The sequence below is a fragment of the Lontra canadensis genome, unplaced genomic scaffold, assembly GCF_010015895.1.
Source record: "Lontra canadensis isolate GAN:19392208 unplaced genomic scaffold, GSC_riverotter_1.0 scaffold60, whole genome shotgun sequence".
In the NCBI taxonomy this organism is placed as follows: Eukaryota; Metazoa; Chordata; class Mammalia; order Carnivora; family Mustelidae; genus Lontra; species Lontra canadensis.
In genome coordinates this window covers 3,499,745-3,523,265 of record NW_022631054.1, presented here as the reverse complement: position 1 = coordinate 3,523,265, position 23,521 = coordinate 3,499,745, and the positions used below count along the sequence as shown (strand labels likewise).

Here is a 23,521-nt window from a genome sequence, read left to right as displayed (position 1 = left end):
CACAGGGAAGTAATACAGGAGGGAAAAAGAAATAGGAAGCCAAGTAGCTACAGGGTCAAGAAACAAGAGCAGTCCTATGGAATCCCAGGCAACAAATCCAGACTTTGTGTTCTCCTGAGGATCCTGCCAAGGCAGAAAAGCATCTATGCTACCAGGGGCCCCATTGACTGAGCAACCAAGCACACATTTCTCTGCAGCCCTACTGACCAGGCGGCTAATCTCCTCCTGTCTGTCTGGGGCCGACCTAGCTGTAGCCTTTATCATGGTCGAAGTCTGGTTGTCGGTCAACTTCTTAATGCAGCGCTGCCCAGCCACAATGTTACAGACCTGAGGAAACGAGAAGGACAGGTAGCTCTGGCTTGAGTACAGTCCACCCTGTACCCAGAGCCCCACAATAAGGGAAGAGACCTTGGCTGTCAGCCCTGGGAAGGTGATTGCAAAATCTCTTGTGCAGAGACAAGTTAAGTTAGAAAATATCCATGTACAATACAAAAGGCAATATAGCCACTTTGTCATTAACAAATTGGAATCCAGAGCCAAATCTAGGCTCAGGTCTCATGTTAACTGGGGTGAACAGTTAACAATCTCATAGGGTTGTTCAGAGACTAAATAAAATAAAGCACTTAAAGGACCACATATAGTTCTGGAACACAGTAAACACTCCGTAAACTCTAGCATAAATTATTATTTACCAAAGGACCCAGTATAGAGCTCTTCTGAATACTAAAAAACTCAATACACACGAACTGGATTCCAAAGTTAGTAGACAGCCCTTCAATGGTGACAAGCAGTCCCTGCAATCCACCAGGAGAACTGGAGATGGCTCTTAACTCTTGAGCCCCAGCCTACAGATGATTACTAAGCCCTTGGACTACAGAAATCAGTCTCTATTGGCTGACAGCGTCCTCTATTGGTGTGAGTTCCCGCCATGCATTCCTGTTTTGGGACCCAAGAGAACACAGCAGAGATCAGAAAAAAGACTTTCTAGTAGAGTACAGGACTTCCATTCCCCAATATACTATATTCAAGATGCTGTGAACAGGAAGCCTTTTGGCAGAGTAGAGAGAGCCAGTAGTTTGGAAGGACTTGAGTTTGAAGTCCAGCTTTGCCATTTCTAGCTGATATTAACTTGGGCAGGTCTCTTAACTACTCTGAGACTCTGCTTCTTTAATTTCAGTCACGGGATAAAACACTAGCTGTCTACAAGGTTGTTGTGAGGAGTTACATAAAATGAAATGTATGATTTGTTCACGTAGGGCCAACACTATTTAAGTACTGGTTTTCCTCCTAATTTCCGAAGTTTATCATGAACAATGGTAGGAAAACCAGGACAAGGTCACCTGCCCTTAAATTCCATATCCCAAAGAATATAAAATTAGTCAATTCAATTAATAAAAATCTAGAATTGTTAAAATTTAGGAGGTTGCCTTCTTAAAAGCACCTTAAAGTTGTGGCACTCTTGACAGATAATTTAAGCTACAGAATCAACATTAGGGAAAAAACTAAAGCAGGGATATGGAGAAATTGGAACCCTGTGCATTGCTCATGAGAACATGAAATGTACAGCCACTGTGGAAACAGTATGGTGAATCCTCACAAAGTTAAACACATAATTACAATATGATTCAGTAAATCTACATCTGAGTATGTACTCAAAAGAAGTGAAAGCAGGGACTAGAATATCTGTACACCTATATTCATAGCAACATTATTCAGTATAGCTAAAAAAGTGAAATCAACCTAATGTATCCATCAGTGAAGGAATGGATTAAAAAATGTGGCATATATGTACCAAAAAATATTATTTAGCCCTGAAAAGGAAAAAAAATTCTGACACATGATACAATTTAATGAACCTTAAAGACATTATGCTAAGTGGAATATGCCAGTCAAAAAAAGGCATATATTATATAATTTTACTCATATGAAATGTCCAGAACAGACAAATGCACAAAGACAGAAATAGATTAGTGATTACTAAGGGCTGATTGGTGAGAGAAGAAGTGTAAGTGACTACTGATGGATATGGGTTTTCTTCCGGAAATGATGAAATATTTCAGAATTAGATAATAATGATGGTTATACAATTTTAAACATACTAAAAACCACTGAACTATTCATTTTAAGAGGGTAAGTTTTATGTATACAAATTATATCTTGATAAAGTTATTCTAAACAGTGATATTTAAAAAAAAAAAAATCCCACCTGGCTACAATTGCCTACATGATTGGACCCTGCACCTCTCTCTGAAATCATCCCCTACTACTTTTCCCCTCATATACTACATACCAGCCACTATGGCCTTCTAGCTCTTAAAAAAATCCAAGCTCCCTGATGCTTTAGAGAGTTTGTACTTATTACTTACTTCCTGCCTGGAAGGATTTTCCCTCATGTTAATGAAGGTTGTCTCTAACTCAAAATTTAGGACTCAAATGTCACCTAAAAGAGACCCTCCCTGACTTCTGTCCCCTTTATCTGTTTTATTATTCTTATACCACTTACAGCTATGTCAAACTATCTTATTTATTGTCTATCTCCCCCTTCTGGAATATTAAGCTCTACGACAGCAGGGACCTTGTCTGTCTTGTTAATCTCTACATTCCCGGCACCTAAAAGAGCAAATAACACACAGCAGGAGCTCAATTAATATTTGTTAAATAAACAAATGATAATAAGAATAAAAATATGTCATTATATAAATTATTCACCTTGGAAACTAATGTTTACACAGAAGTAATGTTAATTTGCTAAAAATCTTAGCTTGCAGAAGATATTAACTAAAGCCTATCTACTTAGCTAGATTAGTCTTTAAAGACTCCTGCTTTCACCTCAAGAGAACATACTGTCTTCATCCCACTTTCCGTGCATCAACAGCTTTTTTTTTTTTTTAAGATTTTATTTATTTATTTGAGACAGAGATCACAAGTAGGCAGAGAGCCAGGCAGAGAAAGAGGGGGAAGCAGGCTTCCCGCCGAGCAGAGAGCCCAATGCGGGGCTCCATCCCAGGACCCTGAGACCATGACCTGAGCCGAGGGCAGAGGCTTAACCCAATAAGCCACCCAGGTGCCCACATCAACAGCTATTAACTTAAGTCAGAGTTCTTAGGTTTTGGGATCTTATCTTCCCTCTGCCTAATTTCCTCTGGTTAGCTCTAAAATCCCAGAAGCTAATGGAAGGCTTGAGCTTTGGTCCCAGCTATTTGACTCTTGCTGCGGAAACAGAGTGAGATGTTATTCTAGGTTAGTGCTCCTCCAATTTTAATGTTCATATGAATCCTCTCTGGATTTTGTTAAAAGATTTTGATTCAACAGTTCTAGGTGGAACCTGAGATTCCACATTTCAAACAAGTCCCACTTGTTTCACATTTCAAACAAGTCCCACATTTCAAACAAGTCCCCCAAGTAGTATCTGTTGCTATTGGTCTACTGACCACAGTTTGAGTAGTACCGGACTAAACAATGAAGAAGTCAGCAGTAGTTTCTCATTACACATTTTGGCTAGTATATACCAAATCAAATATAGCCCAATGGTTCTGCATTTGTATTCTAGGATTTAAATAGTATTTCTATTCTTGAACTGCAGGATTTCAAAGATCTGTTAAAGCATAAAGATATGATAAATCTTGGGGTTAAAACCTTTTCAAAAGGAACACACCGATCACCACAGTGATAACAGTGAATAGCATTCACACTGTAACTAACAGATATCTCTATTTTCTGGAAAATAAGGTATACTTGTATCTCTAGATCCTTTAGGATCCCCAGCTCCAGGTAAGAAAAATCGAAAGTTAAGACAGGATATGAGAAATAAAAATTAAAATGAATTCAGGTATCTGAAATCTCTTGTCCTGAATGAACTACTTATTTATTAAACATAAATACAGCTTTCACCTTACCTGGCAGTCCTAAAAGAACATGATAGCAGGATGGGGAATAACGAAAGAAATTAGCAGGTAAGAATGAGGCCTACAATTCACAAAATGACCTCATACCTCTCAGAACGTCAATTTTCCAAGCTTCAAAATGAGAATGAGAGACTACGAATGGGAGAACACACCTCTGATCATCAGTGTGCAGGTACAATGCTTGTTCTCCAAGCCAGCCATTACTTGGCAGCCTCACCTCTAAGGGCAGGTAGGTATGCTTTTGTTCCTGGCCAACTTGCAGGCAGGGCAGGTGGGGATACTTGAGCTGAAGGTTATATTTCTGCTTGAAATACTGTGCCACGGTGCACTCCACAGTCTGTCCACTCTCTAGCTGCAAGGGAAACCTGTTTGGGGGAAGGGAAGGAAGTGTCAGAGCCCAGCACTTAATCCCACCTCTTTAGACTTACAACCACGGGAAGCCCCAGACTTGGCTTCATCCCTATCCAGCCTCTTTGAGCACTGCCATTCACGGGAAAACAGGCAAGACAGGGCTCTGAGAGGGAAGACAAAAGATTTGAAAGGCAAGTTCCACAATACTCAAGACCGTATCTGACTCATATGCATTTCTAGTGCTGACCATAAAGTCCAACACACAGCAGAGACTCATAGTCCAGTAGTCTGAGGTCAAGGAGGTGGACAGAATCTATGACAAATTCCCCAAGGTCTAGCCCAGGAGCCCTGCCTTCTTTTTCAGAAGGAAGAGTAAGTTGTGAAAGATCCTTACATTTACAGAACTGAGGCAGCAGTCAGGGGAATACTCTTGTTCTATAGTAAAGGCCCAAGGATGAAAGGTGGAGACCAAGAAGGTAAAAATGTTAAGGAGAGTATCAAGGATCTGGGAAGTTTGGAGGATGGATGCCAAACTCCCACAGCTTATCTTTGAAAAAAGGGCTCATCCTCAAGGCTGTTAGGGTTCGGGGAGAGGGAGGAGAGTGAAAGAAGTTATGCTGAAATATCAGCCCTCTTCCACTAAGGTATGGCTTAGCAGCCCGTCAACTCACGTCTGATGGCTGGCAGGGCGGCGGGTAACATTACACACACGGTATTTCCTCTTCATCTGTCCACAGTGGGTCACTTCCACCTTTAGCCCTGGGATACACACACTGCTTTTGTCAGGGTTGGAAAAGGCTGCTCATGCGCCCAGGCTTGGCCTCTCCCCTGAATATATCCCAAGGGGATTTCCTTTTAGGACTAAAGACAAAGTGGTGCTATTTCCCTTCCCCACCTGGTTGGGTCCTCACCTTTGATCTCCTTGGTGAAACGCACACGCTGAGAGTCTGTGAGGGGCTTGGGTTGCTCGTCTATGTTCCTGATGTCCAGCACCTCACACATGAACTCAATTACCGGCTGTGCCTTGTAGAAGGCAGTGGCTGAGACTGTGGGGACAGGGTGGATACAGCTCAGCTCAGGTTTGGTCTTTCAGAATAAATGGAGGCACTGCTCTTTACACCCTCTTCCTTATAGGGTATTGGGATGGGGGAGGGGTCCCAGGGCTGTAGGGATTAGACTAGGAGTACGGTTGCAGAGCTGGGAGGGATGAGGCTGGGAGTGTGGTCACTGGACTCAGGGTACCCCTGGCTCCATAGCTCTCCCCACTCACCGTCAATGTTGAGCATCATCTTCCACATGGCAGGGCGCACAGACTGGTGAAAGCCGAACCAGACCTCGCGCCCACCCCCCAGCGGGTGGTAGTAGCCCTCAGGCGGTGAGAAGAAGGAGCGGCCCACAGGGGTGTACCTGGCAGGGACAGGCAGAGAACTGGTCCCTCGGGCACAGGCCCCCACCCTGTGAGGCATCCTGGGCACGGAGGAGCCCTGGCCTGGAAGGCAGGACACCAGGGCTTTAATTCCAGCTCTGATCCTTAACTAGTTGTATGACTGACCTTGTACAAGTCTATCTTTTCTCTGTCCTGCAGGGACAGATGGGGTGGAGGTCCAAAGATATCTATAAGGGCCAGGGCCAAGGATTTAAACCACCTAAATATATATGCATACTGTTTGGCATATGGTAGGGCTTCAATGAATGTTTTATTTGAAATGCATATTGTGGGACCTTAATAAGTACTTATTCCCCACCTCCCCACATAGCAATTATGCCACCACTAGTTGCCCAGTTACAAACTAAACCCAGTACCTCATGGATGCCAGGTGCCTCATGGCCACATCCAGGGCTTGCACAGACTCCAAGGGAACAGGGATCTGCCCACTGACGAGAGCCTCGTGCAGCATGCGCCAGCTAACGATAGCTAGCCACTTGATGGAGACCTTGAAGATTCGATCTTTCCCTTCCCCAGGGATTGTCACCTCAAAGTCAACCTTCCAAAGAAAGGAGGTGAAGGATTGCCAGTGCTTTCCACACAGTCCAACATTCCTTGCCCTGCCCCAGCTTCCCCTACCACACAGATTTCCCAAGTACTTGCTCCTTAAACTGACAGGGCTAACAATGAAGATTTCAGAGGAAATCCAGATATTTAGTCTCTAGCCACCTCAGCTTAGTACTTCTATCCCTCTCAACTTAGCAGGAAGTCCTTTAGGTCTATTTTAAGTCTAATCTCAGTCTGTTTGGGATAAGGACAGACATACACTGGCTAAATAAACATCAGCATCTACCCATCCCTCACCCTAAAACACACTTTCTCATCATAAAAGATGAAAGGTATTTCTGAACTGCCAGACTCCAAATAGACTTACATGAGTTGTGTACCACCCCAGACCCCTGGCACATCTAGCCTGACTCCCAGCTTACCCGTTCATTGCCAATGGGCAGTGCTGTGACAGTGTAAATGTTCTTCTTTCCATCATACACGGGCTTGCGATCACCGAAGATCTGAGGCTTGAAATGCTGGACCATGTATTCCACCACCTCCCTGTGGGGCATAGAAGCAGCCTATGGAAGCTGAGAGACTACTACTTCAAGCTCTTGGAAGCAATTCGATGTTCCAGTAATGTCCACCCCCTCCTAGCAGCTACTCTAATCTCATCTACTCTGTGGTAGTGCTTCTCAAATGTTAACTTTCATATGAATCACTTGGAGATTTTATTAAAATGCAGATTCTAATTCAGGCCTAGAGCAAAATCTGAAATTCTACAGTCTTAATAAGCTATCAAATGATGCTCTGGTTCTCGGATCACCAAGGCTCTAAAGGATCTGAAAGAGTAGGTACATGTGCCTTCTGGCGCCAGGGGGGTTGGGGGGGAGAAGGCAGAGAAGAAAAGGACTCATTCCCAGGGTCTATCCAGAATCAGGAACAGAATCCAGGCTACTCCAATCCCCAAACTGAGACATAAAAAAGGTAGACGAGGAAAAGGTGTGAATTAAAATAGGAATAAACCGTGGAAGAACCCTATCTCTTCCATCTCTCTGAAGCCCTAAGTCCCACCAGCCCATTATCATCTCTTTCTTGATTTTACTTCCTGTCCTCTGCCCCTAAGATTCCAGAGTGTCCATTTATCCTTCAGAATAATACCACCCAACTATCTGACCTCTTTACTTTCTAAACCAAAGCTCTTGAATACTACTGGATTAAAAAAACCTCAAACTGTACTTTGTAAATAACAATAAATACATGGTTTCAATCCTAATTAGGCTTTAGTGCTACCAAGCAATTTTTTCCATGTCCCTGATCAGTTCCATCCCTCACAGACTGTGTCAAACTTTCTCCTCTACCCTCTAACTCCAGAACCCGTTTCTACCTCCAATCAAAAATCAACTCTAGGGACGCCCAGGTGGTTCACTGGGTTAAGCCTCTGCCTTCAGCTCAGGTCATGATCTCAGGGTCATGGGATCAAGTCCCTCATGGGGCTCTCTGCTCAGCAGGGAGCCTGCTTCCTCCTCTCTCTCTGCCTGCCTCTCTGCCTACTTGGGATCTCTGTCTGTCCAATAAATAAATTTTTAAAAATCTTAAAAAAAAAAAAATCAACTCTAATGACTCTACAAAGAGCACAAGATAGGCAAGGCCACCTTCAAGTTCCCAGACATATGAATAAACATATTTATGTATGCAGACCTCTTTTCTTTTCCTCTCACACTTGAAATGTCCCTTCTATATGTAATTTTTAAATATATGAAAATTTGTTCAACTTCACTCAATAGAGAAACTCAATTTAAAATTAAACCAAGGGGCACCTGGGTGGCTCAGTAGGTTAAAGCCTCTGCCTTCAGCTCAGGTCATGATCCCAGGGTCCTGGGATCGAGCCCCACATCGGGATCTCTGCTTAGCGGGGAGCCTGCTTCCCTCTCTCTCTCTGCCTGCCTCTCTGCCTACTTGTGATCTTTGTCTGTCAAATAAATAAATAAAATCTTTAAAAAAATAAAAAAAATTTTAAATTAAATTAAACCAAGATTGGGGCACCTGGCTGGCTCAGTTGGTAGAGCTGCAACTCTTGATCTCAGGGTTGTAAGTTCAAGCTCCAAGCTGGGCAAAAAACTTACTTTAAAAAATAAATAAAATTGATCCAAGATATAATTTTCTATATATCAGAATTCCAAAGGTCAAAAAATCCAATACACTGTAGTGGTACAGAGGGAAGAGGCACTAATACTCTGATAATGGGAGTATAAATTGGTACAACTTACCTTAAAAAAAAAAAAAAAAAAAAAACCCTGGTAGTATCTCCAAATTTTTCAATGTATTTTGCCAGCAATTCCATGCCTAGGAATTTATCCTATAGATACACTTCATATTTGAGTGCAAAAATGTATCTACATTTGATAATATTCAACAGTTTCACTTTTGTAGCAAAAGTTTAGGTTAAAGCTAAGTGTTCCTCCATAGATTTATTAAATAAGTTATAATACATCCATTCAATGGAATATGTAGGGAGCTATATAAAAGACTAAGGCAGGTATACATGATCTGATATATATTGTTCAGGAGAAAAAAGCAAGGTACAGAACAAGGCTTACTGGATTCTATATTTTGTGTGTGTGTTTTTTAAGATTTTATTTATTTATTTAGAATGAGAAAACACAAGCAGGGGGAATGGCAGAGGGAGCCAGAGAAGCAGGTTCCCCACTGAGCAGGGAGCCCAATGTGGGGCTCCATCCCAGGACCCTGGGAACACGACCTGAGCCAAAGGCAGATACTTAACCAACGGAGCCACCCCAGCAACCCTATTTTGTGCATTCTTAAAAATGTTTTATATACACATATGCTTACAAATGCAAACAAAAATATATGGGAACATACTCAAGAATGGTAACAATGAACGCCTCTAGGGAAAAGGACTAGGGGACTAAGGACCAGGGTAACAGGAGACATATTCACTGCTGCTCTTTTTGTAATATTTTATTTATTTTTACATTGTGCATATGTAGTTTTCAAGTAATAATGAAATAAATTAATTCTGAAAAGAAATATTGCTTTGGGGCACCCAGATGGCTTAGTTGGAAGAGCATCAGACTCTTGTTCTCAGGGTTGTAAGTCTGAGCTCCATGCTGGGTAGAGAGATTACTTAAAAATAAAATCTTAAAAAAAAAAAAAAAGGAAGAAAGAAAGAAAAGAAGTATTGCTCTTTCCAAGGCTAATTCCTCCAACTATGTGTCCTATAATGTCTTCCTGACTTAGCAATAAGTAGGAACTCATTTCTCCCCCTTCTGCCCAGTACCTTTAACTAGCTTCTTCTCCTGTTTATCTAGGTCTTCTTCTTAAAAACTTTCAATTCATTCATTCATTTTAACAAATACTGCAATGCACAATGCACTGTACTTGACTCCTATAAATCCTCTCTAACCAACATAGTCTCTCTCTCTCCCCATGCTTCACTGTCAAACTATTTAATAAAGGCTATTTGCTCTCACTGTCCTTACCACATTACCTTCTACTTATTCGTCAACTCACTGTAGTTAGATTACTAACTAGCCCAACTACTCTGCTGAAATTGCTTTGCAAAAGGCACCAATATCTCTTAATAGCCAAATTCAATGATATTTTTCAGTGTTTACCTTACCTGGAATCTCCTCCTCAAAAACTTCTTTGAATCTGGTGATACCACCCTCTACCAGTTTTCTGGATCGTCTCTGAAGATTCTGAGACTCAGGACAGTAAACACCCCTGGATTTGGCAGCTTATGTGCGTCACTTACCGGTTGACTCTGCGAGGACACTTATCCGGCTTGATATCCACCTCGTAGTGGTAGACGTCAATCTTAGGGATGTCCACCTCAAAGTAATTAGCCAGGAGCTTGATTGGTTTCCCCACAGTGCCAATGCCAGGTCGGCGAGGTGCCTGGAACACCTGCTGCAGGGGGGGCAGGTAGGCGCCCGCAGCTACAAGATAAAGAGGCTGGTGAGGGTAGAGTCTAGCAATCTCCTTATCATTCTGATCAGAGAAGGCACAAGGCCTCCCAGAACTGAACAGGAGAGTATAAGGGAAGCCTCTTTCCTGCCTACCCAACCCAACTTGAGGGGTTCCACAGACTCAGACAACCCACGTTCATTTTTTTCAAACCTCTCTCCAGTTAGGAAAATTATCCTTCTTGTCTCTCTTCGATTCATCAAGTGAATACTTAATATGTTTCTATTACATGTTAAGCAGAGGAGCTAAATCTGGCTCCCAATAATAAAACTTTCTTTCTTGTACTAGATTAAGACACCTGCATCCAACAGGTATCTAACAGACCAAGAATTCTCTTCTCTTCTCTTCTCTGCCAGCCAGATGCTCACTTCACTTATCACCATCCTGAACATGAAATAGCAACATCGTAATGCTCCTCTGCAATGTAAGCAGGAGGAAGATCCAAAGAAGGTCAGGCTAGGGGGATGTGAGGGAGACAATGTTTTAGAACGGATTAAGGCAACTGAATGGCTGAGGTTGGAGAGACATTAAAGTTGAAAAGGCTAAAAAAATACAGTTTGGAGACAAAAGAAAGGAGAGAGGCTGAAACAGGAAGCTGACAAAGAGGCCACAACTGGAAATCACAGCAGAAAGAGGCTTGATCTAGGAAAGAGGGAAGGCTGGAGTTAAGGCCTGGGAAACATACAGGTTAAAGTTGGGAGCTTGAGCAAGAAGCAAGGCTGCAACTGGGGAGACAAAGAAGAAAAAGTTCAAAAGAAGAAAAAGCTAAGGAATGAAGACAGGCAGAACACAGGAGACTGGGCCAAGAATAGGCTAGTGTACAGGACTTGGGAAGGAGAGGCAGCCATTAACATGCTGGAGAAGAATGAGATACTGGCTCTGAGGAGGAGAATAAGGTGCTTTGCACAGGCACAGCTCCTGCCACACAGAGAGCCCAGACAGTAACAGAAGGGATCAGTTTCAAGATAGAGCAGGCCCCTGGGAAAGGGCTAGGGCAGGGCCAGCTTCCACTACTTTCTCCTTTCTTGCCACCAGCTAGATTGCTGCCCCTAGTTTTATTTTCTAGCTTGAGGGGAAAGGGAGGAAAAAGGGACACTGCCTAAGAGAAGCCTTTGTCCATAGCTACTATCGTCATTGCCACTAGAGGACCAGCCCAGGTGGGAGTGACGGATAAACCGGCCCAGAACCTCCCATCATCATAGCTCTGCTTTCACAGTCTGCCAGGCAGGGGGGATGGGGCATATCCTCAGCTGGGGGGTCAGGAAGAGGTCAGAACCATTCACGGGAGGGGCAAGCTTCCCAGAGCTAAGCTGCTATGTCTCCTTCTAACCACCTGTCAAGCCCAGCCCCACTCTGCAGACAGGGAAATGCAGACAGAAAGGGAGGCTCAGCCTGGCGGTAAAGGGCCATCAAGGACCAAGCTACATAGGGAAGTGAAAGCCTAACTACTAGCACCTGGGTGCCTACCCCAGAAAGAGCTGGACAAAAATTACACATAAGCAATAGATATATGCAAATACATAGTAAGACACATTCCTGTCATACACACCCAAACATACACTTAGACCTAGACAGTTTACCTTTATATACATATCCCTCACCGCCCTAGATGGTCAGTTCTTCAAGAGCAGGGACTGTATCTTGCCTCCTAGCATATAGGAGGTGTCCAACATACAGATATTAAATGAATAAACAAACAGATCCACAGATATATCACAAAGAACACACATGCATACACAACATTCAAACACCTACAAACTGCTAAAAGACAATTATACACCCTGCAAAAAGTAAACATCCTGGTGGATATAAGAGATACCCTTCCCTTCCCCAAGTTTTTACATTCCATTCACCTCCGCAGCCTTCCAGGCTGAATAATCATTTGGATTCTTGGGAAAAAAGACAACCCCTAGAGCTGGGGGCTGGGTGGAAATGATGGGGGATGGGACACTCTAATCTCAAAGGCTTCTTTTCCCCAGACATAGGACTACACATCAAATTCAGCCTTAGGCACCCTCCACTCCAAGGTGGCTTTGGGAAAACAGAAGAACCCCCTCTTCCCCTTCATCCCCAAACTAGGGAAGGCAAAAGGGGGAACCTCTCCCATCCCATCCCCCAGCAAGCCTTAGGGCTGTACAGAGTACCCCCCCCTTACCCCACCCTGCCCCCAGTTTTTAGTCTGAGAAAGGGAGACACTTCCCTTCAAACCCAGACAGGGACAGACGGCCACTTTGTGATGCAGATGAGGGCCCCTGCACAGAGGACAAAGCTTGGGCCTTGGGGAAAAGGGGCGGGGCCCTTCCTTGCAGACAAAAGCAAGGAGGGAGGGGCCATGAAAAGGACACTCCCCCTCCCCCATCCCCAACCAGCCCTGAGAAGGAAAAGTAACCAAGCTGAAAGGCCTGGCTCAGGGATTCCTTCCCTACAGTTTCGAGGCCCACATACCTCCTTGAGAGCCAGACTGCCTATTCGAAACACAAACTCAAGGCTGCGTTAGCTGTCCAGTAAGCAAAGACTAAGAAGCCAACCTCTCCTAAAAAAAAATTTATCCACACGAGTATATACAAACTACTAAATATCCATACATGTGCTTAACCATTTATGTTCACAATAGAATGTGATTCACTTCATTTACTAAATGTGTACTCTGTGTCAGGGCCTAGACACTCACTGTTTCCACAGATAAATTAGATATTACCTCTACCCTCCTGAAGCTCCCAATCCAGTATATGTGCTTAGAACACACCTGAGCACAGAAAGCACATCAGGACATAGCCCAATGAAGTGAGCACCAGTACCTTTAGTTTTGTGTACTGTGTCCTCCAGCTTTCAAGAAAATAGTCTTGGCCTGGGAAGGAGGCAGTTATGGGGCCCCTCCATTCACAGCTTCCAGACTGAATTCCAACTACCCCTTCTGATGAGGTAAAGCTGGTCCCACTAGGCTCCAGCTGACTCCAGATACCAGGCTCTAGTCCCTTCCCTAGAAGATTATATCTTATAATAAGAAAAAAAAGTAAATTTCTTCATCACTCCAGAGCCTACTAGGAATTCATCAAAATGAAATCATTAGCAGTGTAGTATGGGTGCCAGCTCCCAGCAATCCATCTGGACCTCTGTGACCTACTCCTACTCTACCTAGTACACAGGTTGCTCAAATAGTCTCCAGCCTAGAAAACCAGGAGAATTCCTAGAATGGAGAAAGAACCCTAAGGGAAGGAGAAACGGTTTTCTGAAGTCAGGTGCTCCCCGCATTCTTCATGAAGACCTATACAGCCTTTACGAGATCATTTTGTTTGGGGGAAATTAGTCACTAAGTACTTACAGATCACTAAATGGATGAGCTGAGTAAATTGGTAGGAGCTATCTCCTTGGGGGGGTGGGGGGGAGTCCTTGAGGGGGTGGGGGGAAGTGTAAGATCAGGCATAAAAAGATAATGATTCTTCCACCAGCAATGAAATTCATGTCCCAAATGAAATGAAATTCTTGTCCTGAATAGAAATCCTATTTCCACCCCTAGAGCAAATGGAAGGAGGCAGTGAGACAAGACCTAAAGGATTCCCACGTTCAGAATGCTCCTCCAATCAAAAGGTAAGAGATCTAGGACACGGGAGATGCCACCATTCCACAGCCCATCCTGGAGACTCTGGTCTTTAGGTAGCCCTACCCCAGTCTCTCTGTTCTCATCTCCTTTCACGCTGATTGCCTGTGAATAAGAAGTAAAGGCTATCACCTGGAACTCACCAGGGTGAAAGCTATAAACTCCCCCTCCCCCAAACAAGTTATTTGTGACAAAAGGCTAACTTGGCAACCTTGGGTCTAATAACATGGCCCTGACAGTTTCTGGGGAACAAAGAGAAGAGAAAGAAAAGATATCCGGGGGGGATAGAAGCCACAAAAAATATTAAAGAACAGAGAGTAGGCCGTCGCCTGAGGAGACATTTCAATGGAAAAATCATCATCTTTGGATTAAAAGATCCCACCTCTACAAAGTATTGGACCAGAAACGAGGAAACGAGGCAGACAACCCCTTCCAGGTAAACCTGGTCCTGGCTTTGCTCCTTCAATAACCAACACCCTTTCTAAGTTCTCTCTTCAGGGGGAGGACACTGCCTTGTTTCCAGTCCTTCCTCATCCAAGGGGCATACGGCGGCACTTTAGCAGTTTCTCTCAACCCGTTCTTGGCAAATTTTGACTGAGGGTTTCCAGGATCAAGTGTAAGAGCCCCAAGATGGTGAAGGGGACCACTTCTATTTGCACTCTGCCAACTTAACGTTTGAGAGAACGCGCCCCATCAGCGGGCTCCTTTTTCCAAGACAAATCGGGCGGGATGGGGGATGGTGGGGGGATTCGGGCAGCCACGCCCCCACCACTTCGGGCTGCCCCTTCCAGCTGCCACCTCCGCGCATGCTCCGGCGCCTCCGCTCCAGCTCCCCAGACTCACGGGGGGGGAATCCCGGGACTGGATCCCCACCCACCGCCCCCTGACCCTCGCCCCCGCGTCAGGCCCGGCTGGGGCGGAGCTCACAGCCCAGCTCTGGCGCCTTCTCCCAAGAGACACTAGCCCAGCCCAGCCCCCGCCCCCCGGCATGCAGCAGCACTGGGCCCATCTGTGTCGACCCCCTCCTCTCCTGGACACCTGGAGCCCGCCCCCTGCCACCTGCCGGGCCTCTCCCTAGGCCTCCCGGGATCTCCCGGAGTCCTTACGTACGTTCAGGCCCTTCTCCCAGATTACTTCCCACCTCCAGGAGTGCATACAGCCTCCTTTGATAAACAGCCCCCGTCTTAGGGCTTCCTTCACAAGGTTTCCCCCGGAACTGCATACAGCCCCCCTTCAAACTGGGCCCCCCATCCCATAAGAGCCCCTCTCCTCACTCAGGAAGCCTTTCCTCACTCGGAAATCCTGTTCTTCACGCGGGAGTCCCCCGGTCCTTGGAGCACGCACCGTCCCCCACTCCCGGGGGCCCTTACCTGCTCCCGAGGGTCCCGCTTCCATCCCATATACCCGTGCGGAGGTCAGGCGGCCCGGAGACTGTGGAGTCCAGAGTGAGGGGCCTAGGTACCCCGCACTCTAGCTGCACGGGCTTCCGGGCCGGGCTCGGCACCCCCCCCCAAGCCCGGCCGCTCGCGCCGCTGCCCCCGCAGCCTCCGTTGCCGCCGCCGCCGCGGAGCCTGCAGCAGCTCCCCCTGCGAGCGCCCGGCCAGCTGCCAGTGCGCAGGCGCGACCGCCAGGCCCAGGGGGCGGACGGGAACGAGTCAAGCGGGGCGCTCCGACGGCAACAAAGGCCAATGGAGAGGGGCGGGAGCACCGGGGACCTGAGGCAGCGGCCCCTGGCGGCCACCCGTCGCCATGCAGCCCGGCGGGAGGGCTCCGGTATAGGCGCCGCGGAACCGCGCAGCAGCGTAAGTGGGGTGGGGCGGTGGGGGGAGGGGGTCTGCCCCCACCGCCCCCACTCACCCTCGGCAGCAGCCTCCGGCCGTGTGTCTTTTCCCCCAAACAGGTCCCTCCAAACCTACATACAGCCTTCCCCCTTTGCACAGCCAAACGCATATTTCAAGAACCCCACCTCATTCCCAGACCCCCCCACACACACTCAGAGCGCCCCATCACCCAGGGGCCCTGCCTCCCACCTCTCCTCCCAATCACCCTCATCCTTCAAGCTTCGGATGCAAAGCGCCTGCCTCCGCGAAGCCTTTCTCCGTCCCTAGTCACTGAACTCACTGACGCCACCCTCTCTTCCAGGCCGAGTGCTGGGCGCTGAGACCACACACGAAAGAGACCCTGCCTACCCTGTAAGATGTCACAGCCTCAACTTAAGTGCGACTACAGAGTTCTATCTGCGGGATCTGGGAAGCACCTGCCAACACTTTTTCATCCAGAACTCACTCCTGAACGCGGTCAATCTGCTTCTGTCCTCACCTCGTCACTTAAAATACTTTTTGTCTCAAAATTCAAAGGATAATTTTCTATTCTTATTTCTCTGCAGCATTTGGCACTGACCTCTCCTTCCTTTTTGAGGCTTACTTGGCTTCAGAATTTTCTAAACTCTCCTATTGCCTAATCTTTTTCAGTCTTCTTCAAAGGTCCCCTGTTGCATTTTTGCCCCAGTAAGGAATAGTGTTCACTGTGGTTTTAAATCCAGCTCTCTTATTCCACCTTCTACTTTTTCCTCGAAGGTGTCATCCATTCTTATGGCTCAACCATCCCTCCAAATCTCTATCTCCAGCCACGTCTTAAACTCATATTTCCAAGTGTATGCTGGACAGCTCCACCTGGATCTCCAGTACTTCAAATTTGGAGACCAAAATCAAACTCTTTATCTTTCCCCCACAAATGTGCTTGTTCTATGCCTCCTTTCTCTGCAAATGGATACAGTTTCCAGAAATGACAGATTCTCTCCCTTGCTTCTTGCCCCCATTCAGCACTTCACCAAGTCCTGACATTACCCTCTGACTTGCTCCCACATGACCCCCCCACCATTCAGGCTCCTTGTGTTAGTGCAGATCCTTGGTGCTGGTGCACACCTTGCCAAAAGTAACACAGCCACTTCCTTGCTAGTCTCACAGTTTCTGGAACATTTTTCTCATACAGTTTGCTGAACAATGAGATCAAAGATGAGAGGTGGTAAGAGACCCAGCTCAAACATCACTTTCCCATATATTCATGTGTGTTCAACCACATGTATTTTTTTAAGAGTTTATTTATTTATTTGACAGGCAGAGATCACAAGTAGACAGAGAGGCAGGCAGAGAGAGAGAGGGAAGCAGGCTCCCCGCCGAGCAGAGAGCCCGATGCGGGACTCAATCCCAGGACCCTGAGATCATGACCTGAGCCGAAGGCAGAGGCTTAACCCACTGAGCCACCCAGGCGCCCCCACATGTATTTTTTGATGCCTACTTTACACTAGATGCTGTGCAGAGGACTAGGAACTTGAGAGAAAGATCAAACCCAGTCCCTACCCATAAGGATATTAATTTCTGACACTTACCATAGTGTACTTTGCTTCTCTCTAGCAGAGGTTCTCAAATAGCAAGCATCATAATCACCTGGAGAGCTTGTTAGCACTTTTTTTTTTAAAGATTTTATTTATTTATTTGGCAGACAGAGATCACAAGTAGGCAGAGAGGCAGGCAGAGAGAGAGAAGGAAGCAGATTCCCCACTGAGTAGAGAGCCCCATGCGGGGCTCAATCCCAGGACCCCGGGATCATGACATGAGCCAAAGGCAGAGGCTTTAACCCACTGAGCCACCCAGGTCCCCCTGGAGAGCTTGTTAAAACAGACTGCTGAGCCCCGCCTCCAGAGCTTGTGATTCAATAGGTCTTGGGTAGAACCCAAGAATGTTCATTTCTTTTTTTTTTTTTTTCCTTCACGGTGCATTTCTAATAAGTTGCTAGATGAGGCTGATGCTGCTGATCTAGGGACCACACTTTGAGAACTAATGCTCTACAGCATAAAGTTAAGAACAAAGACTCAAGGGGGCCGTAGGTGACTCAGTCATTAAGCGTCTGCCTTTCAGGGATCAAGCCCTGCATCGGGCTCTCTGCTCAGCAGGAAGCCTGCTTCTCCCTCTCTCACTCCCCCTGCTTGTGTTCCCTCTCTCACTGTGTCTCTCTCTGTCAAATAAATAAATAAAATCTTAAAAAAAGAAAGAAAGAGAGAGAGAGAGAAGAGAAAAGAAAAGAAAAAGACTCCAGAGCGAGCCTGTTTTGGCTTTAATCCTGGTGTTGCCATTTACTAGCTGTGTAACATGGGGCAAATTATTTTAAGATTTTATTTATTTGACAGAGAAAGAAATCACAAGTAGGCAGAGAGAGGGGGAAGCTGGCTCCCCACTTAGGAGAGAGCAGGGCTCTATCCCAGATCCCAAGATCATGACCTGAGCCAAAGGCGGTGCTTAATCCACTGAGCCACCCAGGGTCCCCAGGGCAAATTACTTACTTTCTCTGTATCTCAATTTCCTCCTCCCCCATTTTAAGAGATAGAAATAGCCTACCTCATTGGTCTGCTGTTAATATACACAAAGACCTTAGAACAGTACCTAGAAGAATGTAGAAGAAGTATTAGTCACTGTTGTAACCATTATCTCCCTCTTGCACAATATTCTAAGTTCCTGAAGAAAAGGGACCGAATCAGATGCATCTCTGCCCCCCTTTAGTGCCTGACACAAGCTGTGCCTACAATGATCAGTAAATATGGATTGATCTGAATCAAAGAGATGGCATCAAAACATCCTCAGAAATAGCAGGACCTCTGCCTCAGTATAACCAAGCATTCCATTAGAAAAGTTGGAATCCCCATTCTAAATTCCAAGTCTCACACTTAACTTTGTGAAAAGGCATTAGTCACTATTCTGACTCATCTCCAAAGTGGCTAATGGAGTCAAGCTTGGCCCTGGCAGACCAACTCCATCACCCAGGATTTCACTCTAGGCTAGGCAAAGAGGTACAGTTTAAGGGAAATCCGCATAGCATTTTTTTGTTTTTTGTTTGTTTGTTTGTTTTTTAATTCTAGGGCTTAGGCCTTTTTAAAAGATTTTATTTATTTGACACAGAGAGAGTGAGAAAGGGAACACAAGCAGAGGGAGTGAGAGAGGGAGAAGCAGGCTTCTTGCCTAGCAGGGAGCCCCATGTGGGGCTCGGTCCCAGGATCTTTAAGGCAGACGCTTAAGGACCAAACCACCCAGGCACCAACATGTTGGTATTTTTATGCAGACAAACTTCTTCCAGTAACTCCTAATGTACTTTTCCTAGAAAGCTACTGGGTCCTTGGCTATTTGCAGTTCAATCCTTGCATCTCAGTCCACTGCTAACTCACATTCAAAGGCCTCTGTTGTGTGGGCCAGAGCCCAGATCTTTCCACTTATATACCTTCTCTATAGCCAGAGTTTCCTGGGCATAGATCAAGAATGGCCTGGGAAAAAGATTACATCTCCATCTATAGTTTCCTCTTATTATATTTAAAATTCAGGGGGTGCCTGGGTGGCTCAGTGGTTAAAGCCTCTGCCTTCGGCTCAGGTCATGATCCCAGGGTCCTGGGATCGAGCCCCACATCGGGCTCTCTGCTCAGCAGGGAGCCTGCTTCCCTTCCTCTCTCTCTGCCTGCCTCTCTACCTACTTGTGATCTCTCTCTGTCAAATAAATAAGTAAAATCTTAAAAAAAAAAAAAATCTTTAAAATTCAGTCTGGGAACAATGAGATCAAAGTCCATCTATATTTTCCTCTTTTTTATATTTAAAATAGTCTGAGAACAATGAAATCAAGGTATTATAATAGAAATAAAACAAATCATGGGGCGCCTGGGTGGCTCAGTGGGTTAAAGCCTCTGCCTTCAGCTCGGTCATGATCCCAGGGTTGTGGGATCGAGCCCCACATTGGGCTCTCTGCTCAGCAGAGAGCCTGCATCCCCTCCTCTCTCTCTGCCTACTTGTGATCTCTGTCTGTCAAATAAATAAATAAATCTTTAAAAATAAATAAATAAAACAAATCATATATCCTAATATCAGGAAATAAATCACCAACAGCTCTCGCATGTACCATCTCTTTTTATCTATAATAAATATATTTCTCATATATTTCAGGAGATAATTTTAAAAATCAGAAATAATGAACAGTGGAATTAATAAAGGTCAACTCGTACTTTGAAAAGACTTATGAAATTTGAAATTTGTAGACTTTTAAAAAATTACTTTTTTAAAAAAATATTTAGTTGAGAGAGTCTGCATATTTGAGCAGGGGGAGGGGGAGAGGGAGAGAGAATCTCAAGCAGAGTCTGCACAGAGCTTGGAGCCAGAGGTGGAACTCTCACTCAGAACCTTGTGATTGTGACCAGAGTGGAAATCAAGAGTCCAACACCTAACAGACTGAGCCCGGCCAGAGGTACCCCCAAAATTACTTTTTAAACTGGGGTATAATTGACAGATAATAAACTGTACCTATATAAAATGTATGATTTAATTAATTCTAACTTACATGTCAACCTAAGAAACCACCACCACAATCAGGACATTAAACATATCTTCCACTCCCAAATTTTAAAAGTTATCTCAAGGAATAAATAAAAGGTGATTTTTTTGGGGCGCCTGGGTGACTCAGTGGGTAAAAGCCTCTGCCTTCGGCTCAGGTCATGATCCTAGGGTCCTGGGATCGAGCCCCGCATCGGGTTCTCTGCTCCGCAGGGAGCCTGCTTCCTCCTCTCTCTCTTCCTGCCTCTCTGCCTACTTGTGATCTCTGTCTGTCAAATAAATAAATAAAAACTTAAAAAAAAAAAAGGTGATTTTTTACATAACTACAAACTAAAGAATTGGAAACCCTAAGTAAATTTAAAATTACATACATACTTTTTCTTCAAAAAATGAAAAAAAAGAATCAAAACAAGAATTGAGCAACAATTACAGAAGACACTGAGGAAGTTATCAAAAATGACCGAAGATCAGCTGGCCCCAAAGGTTCACTGTTTAATACTTCCAATCATTCCTGAGGTGCCTGGCTGGCTCAGTTCATGGAACATGCAACTCTTGATCTGGGGGGTTGTGGGTTCAAGCCCCATATTGGGTGTAGAGATTACTTAAAAATTAAATCTTAAGAAAAAAATATTTTCAACTATTCTTGAAAAATAATTTCTGTTCCATTTATATGAATGGCTCTAAGACATAAGAGGAAGAGGAATTTTCCTAATTTGTGTACAGTTGCAGATAAAGATCATTGCTTATCAGATGATACTATAAAAAGAAATCTCATGAATACGGAGGACGCAAAAATCACAAGTCAAATACTAGCATATAGGATTCTGTAAGAGACTAAAATAATAATAACAGCTAATATTATTGTTTTGGTTTCTTTTTAAAGATTTTATTTATCTGAGAGAGAGACACACACAGCGAGGGAACACAAGCTGCGGGAGTGGGCGAAGGAGAAGCAGGCTTCCTGCGGAGCAAGGAGTCTGATGCAAGGCTCGATCCCAGGACCCTGGGATCATGACCCGAGCTGAAGGCAGACGCTTAACGACTGAGACACCCAGGCGCCCCTATTTTATTTTAAAATAAACTCTATGCCCAACATAGGGCTTGAACTTACAACCCTGAGATCAAGAGTCACATGCTCTACCAACTGAGCCAGCCATGTGCCCCAATAATAGCTAACATTATTAAATATTTACTTAATATTAAGGGCCAGGTACGATTCCAACACTTGACATATGTTAACTCACATACTCCTCACAAAAATCTTGGTGCATCATAAAACAGATAGGTTGGTTTGGATTGAGAAGCAATAGGTAAATAACCAGCACAGGCAGGTATTATTATTAAAAATGGAGACACAGGGCGCCTGGGTGGCTCAGTGAGTTAAGCCTCTGCCTTCGGCTCAGGTCATGATCTCAGGGTCCTGGGATCGAGTCCCGCATCGGGCTCTCTGCTCAGCAGGGGGCCTGCTTCCCTTCCTCTCTCTCTGCCTGCTTCTCTGCCTACTTGTGATCTCTGTCTGTCAAATAAATAAATAAAATCTTTAAAAAAAAAATGGAGACACAGTGGGGTGCCTGGGTGGCAATTAAGCATCAGATTCTTGATTTCAGCTTGGGTCATGGTCTCAGGGTCCTGAGACAGAGCCCCATATCAAGCTCCACACTGAGCATGGAGCCTGCTTAAGATTCTCTCTCTCTCACTCTGCCCCTCCCCCTACTCATGCACATATTCTCTCTCAAAACAAAAATCTAAATAAATAAATAAATAATGGAGACATAGATAAGTAATTTGCCTAAAGATCACACAACTTGTAACTAGCAGAGGCAGAACTTGAACTCAGGCTGGAGGGTTCCAGGGTCAACACACTTAATCACACTATATGACATTATTAAAAGAAAAGCATAACACAAATATAAGGGTAATTCAGTGATGGTCCAAAAATAAATACCTTAATATGCCATGAAGGTAGTTAAAACAAAAACAAACATGATAACAGTAATAGATAAAAATATTTTATAAATTTTAATACCCATTCTTAAGAAAATAATTAAAATCACTCATCCTTAACAAGATAATACTTTTAGCTAGTGGGGAAGCAGTAGATATTTTTCTTTTTAAGACAAGGATAAATAAGGTCACTATATACCACTAATACTATTTCATTTCTTTTATTTAGAAGGGAGGGAAGGGGAAAGGGAGAGGAAGAGAATTTTAAGCAGATTCCACGCCTAGCACCCACAACCCTAAGATCATGACCTGAGCCAAAATCAAGAAGTCCGACATTTAACCGACTGACCCATCCAAGTTCCTCCCACTTACACTATTTTAATACTGGTTTAGATATTATAGTCAGGAAAAAGAGTGGAGGGACACAGGTGGTGGAGCGAGAAATATAAACTTTGTATAACTAAGATAAGATAAACAAGTATATAAGAATATATCTTTATTATAGTAGATGCAATTATATAATAAAATATAAAATTTTACTAAAACTAGTAAGACTAAATGGAAAGATTCAAGAAAATAAGCAAAAATCTGTAGCATTCACTGCTCACACAAGTAATAACAATTAGAAAATAAAGGGACGCCTGGGTGGCTCAGTTGGAAGCAGCTGCCTTCAGCTCAGGTCATGATCCCGGCGTCCTGGGATAGAGTCCCATATCGGGCTCCTTGCTCGGCAGGGAGTCTGCTTCTCCCTCTGACTCTGCATGCCACTCTGTCTGCCTATGCTCGCTCTTGCTCTCTCTCTCTCTCTCTGACAAATAAATAAATAAAATCTTTAAAAAAAAATTAGAAAATATAATGATAAAATATCCAATTCAGGGGATGCCTGAGTGGCTCAGGTAAGCATCTGCCTTTGGGTCAGGTCCTAGGATAGAGTTCCACGTCAGGCTCCCTGCCCAGCAGGGAGTCTGCTTCTCCCTCTTCCCCTGCCTTTCCTCTCTGCTCATGCTCTCTCTCTTCCTTTCTCTCAAATAAATTTTTTTTAAAAACTCACAAATAAATTTAATATTATATATTTGTGACCGAGAAACTCTGTAAGAATCAATAAAGAGACATTTAAAAGCCTAAGTAGAGAGAGGCCTAGCTCCTCAATAGAAAAAAAACAAATAATGTAATAATTTTTTTGGATCTTTGCTACTCCAGTCTCAAGTTCTGAGGACTAGAATCAGGTATCCCCACCCATCCCCATGTATTGCACTCCAGAAATACAAAGAGTTAAGGATAGATTCTGCTAGTCGCTACCCTAAGAAGAGATAAATATATAGGATCAATGCTACCAAATAGAAATATCATGTGAGCTACATATATAATTTTAGATTTTCTACTAGCCACATTACAA

At 44.5% G+C, this 23,521-nt stretch overlaps 1 protein-coding gene across 4 annotated transcripts in view; it reads right to left on the bottom strand.

The window, feature by feature from the left end:
* AGO1 (argonaute RISC component 1) overlaps window positions 1-15,433 on the bottom strand; it is a 36,335-nt gene extending 20,902 nt beyond the window's left edge. For 2 of the 4 annotated variants that reach the window (XM_032877230.1, XM_032877231.1), the window contains exons 1-9: window positions 15,190-15,433; window positions 10,010-10,193; window positions 6,672-6,792; window positions 6,060-6,241; window positions 5,527-5,663; window positions 5,168-5,302; window positions 4,928-5,015; window positions 4,123-4,270; window positions 208-327 (exon numbers count right to left, since the gene is read on the bottom strand). In XM_032877230.1, coding sequence (XP_032733121.1) covers window positions 208-327; window positions 4,123-4,270; window positions 4,928-5,015; window positions 5,168-5,302; window positions 5,527-5,663; window positions 6,060-6,241; window positions 6,672-6,792; window positions 10,010-10,193; window positions 15,190-15,214 — 1,140 coding nt within the window. In that variant the 5' untranslated portion in view covers window positions 15,215-15,433. Of the gene's footprint in view, window positions 1-207; window positions 328-4,122; window positions 4,271-4,927; window positions 5,016-5,167; window positions 5,303-5,526; window positions 5,746-6,059; window positions 6,242-6,671; window positions 6,793-10,009; window positions 10,194-12,666; window positions 12,755-15,189 lie in introns of those variants that run through there. The other 2 variants (XM_032877232.1, XM_032877233.1) reach the window with 2 other exon arrangements.
* Between the last annotated feature and the right edge of the window lie 8,088 nt (window positions 15,434-23,521).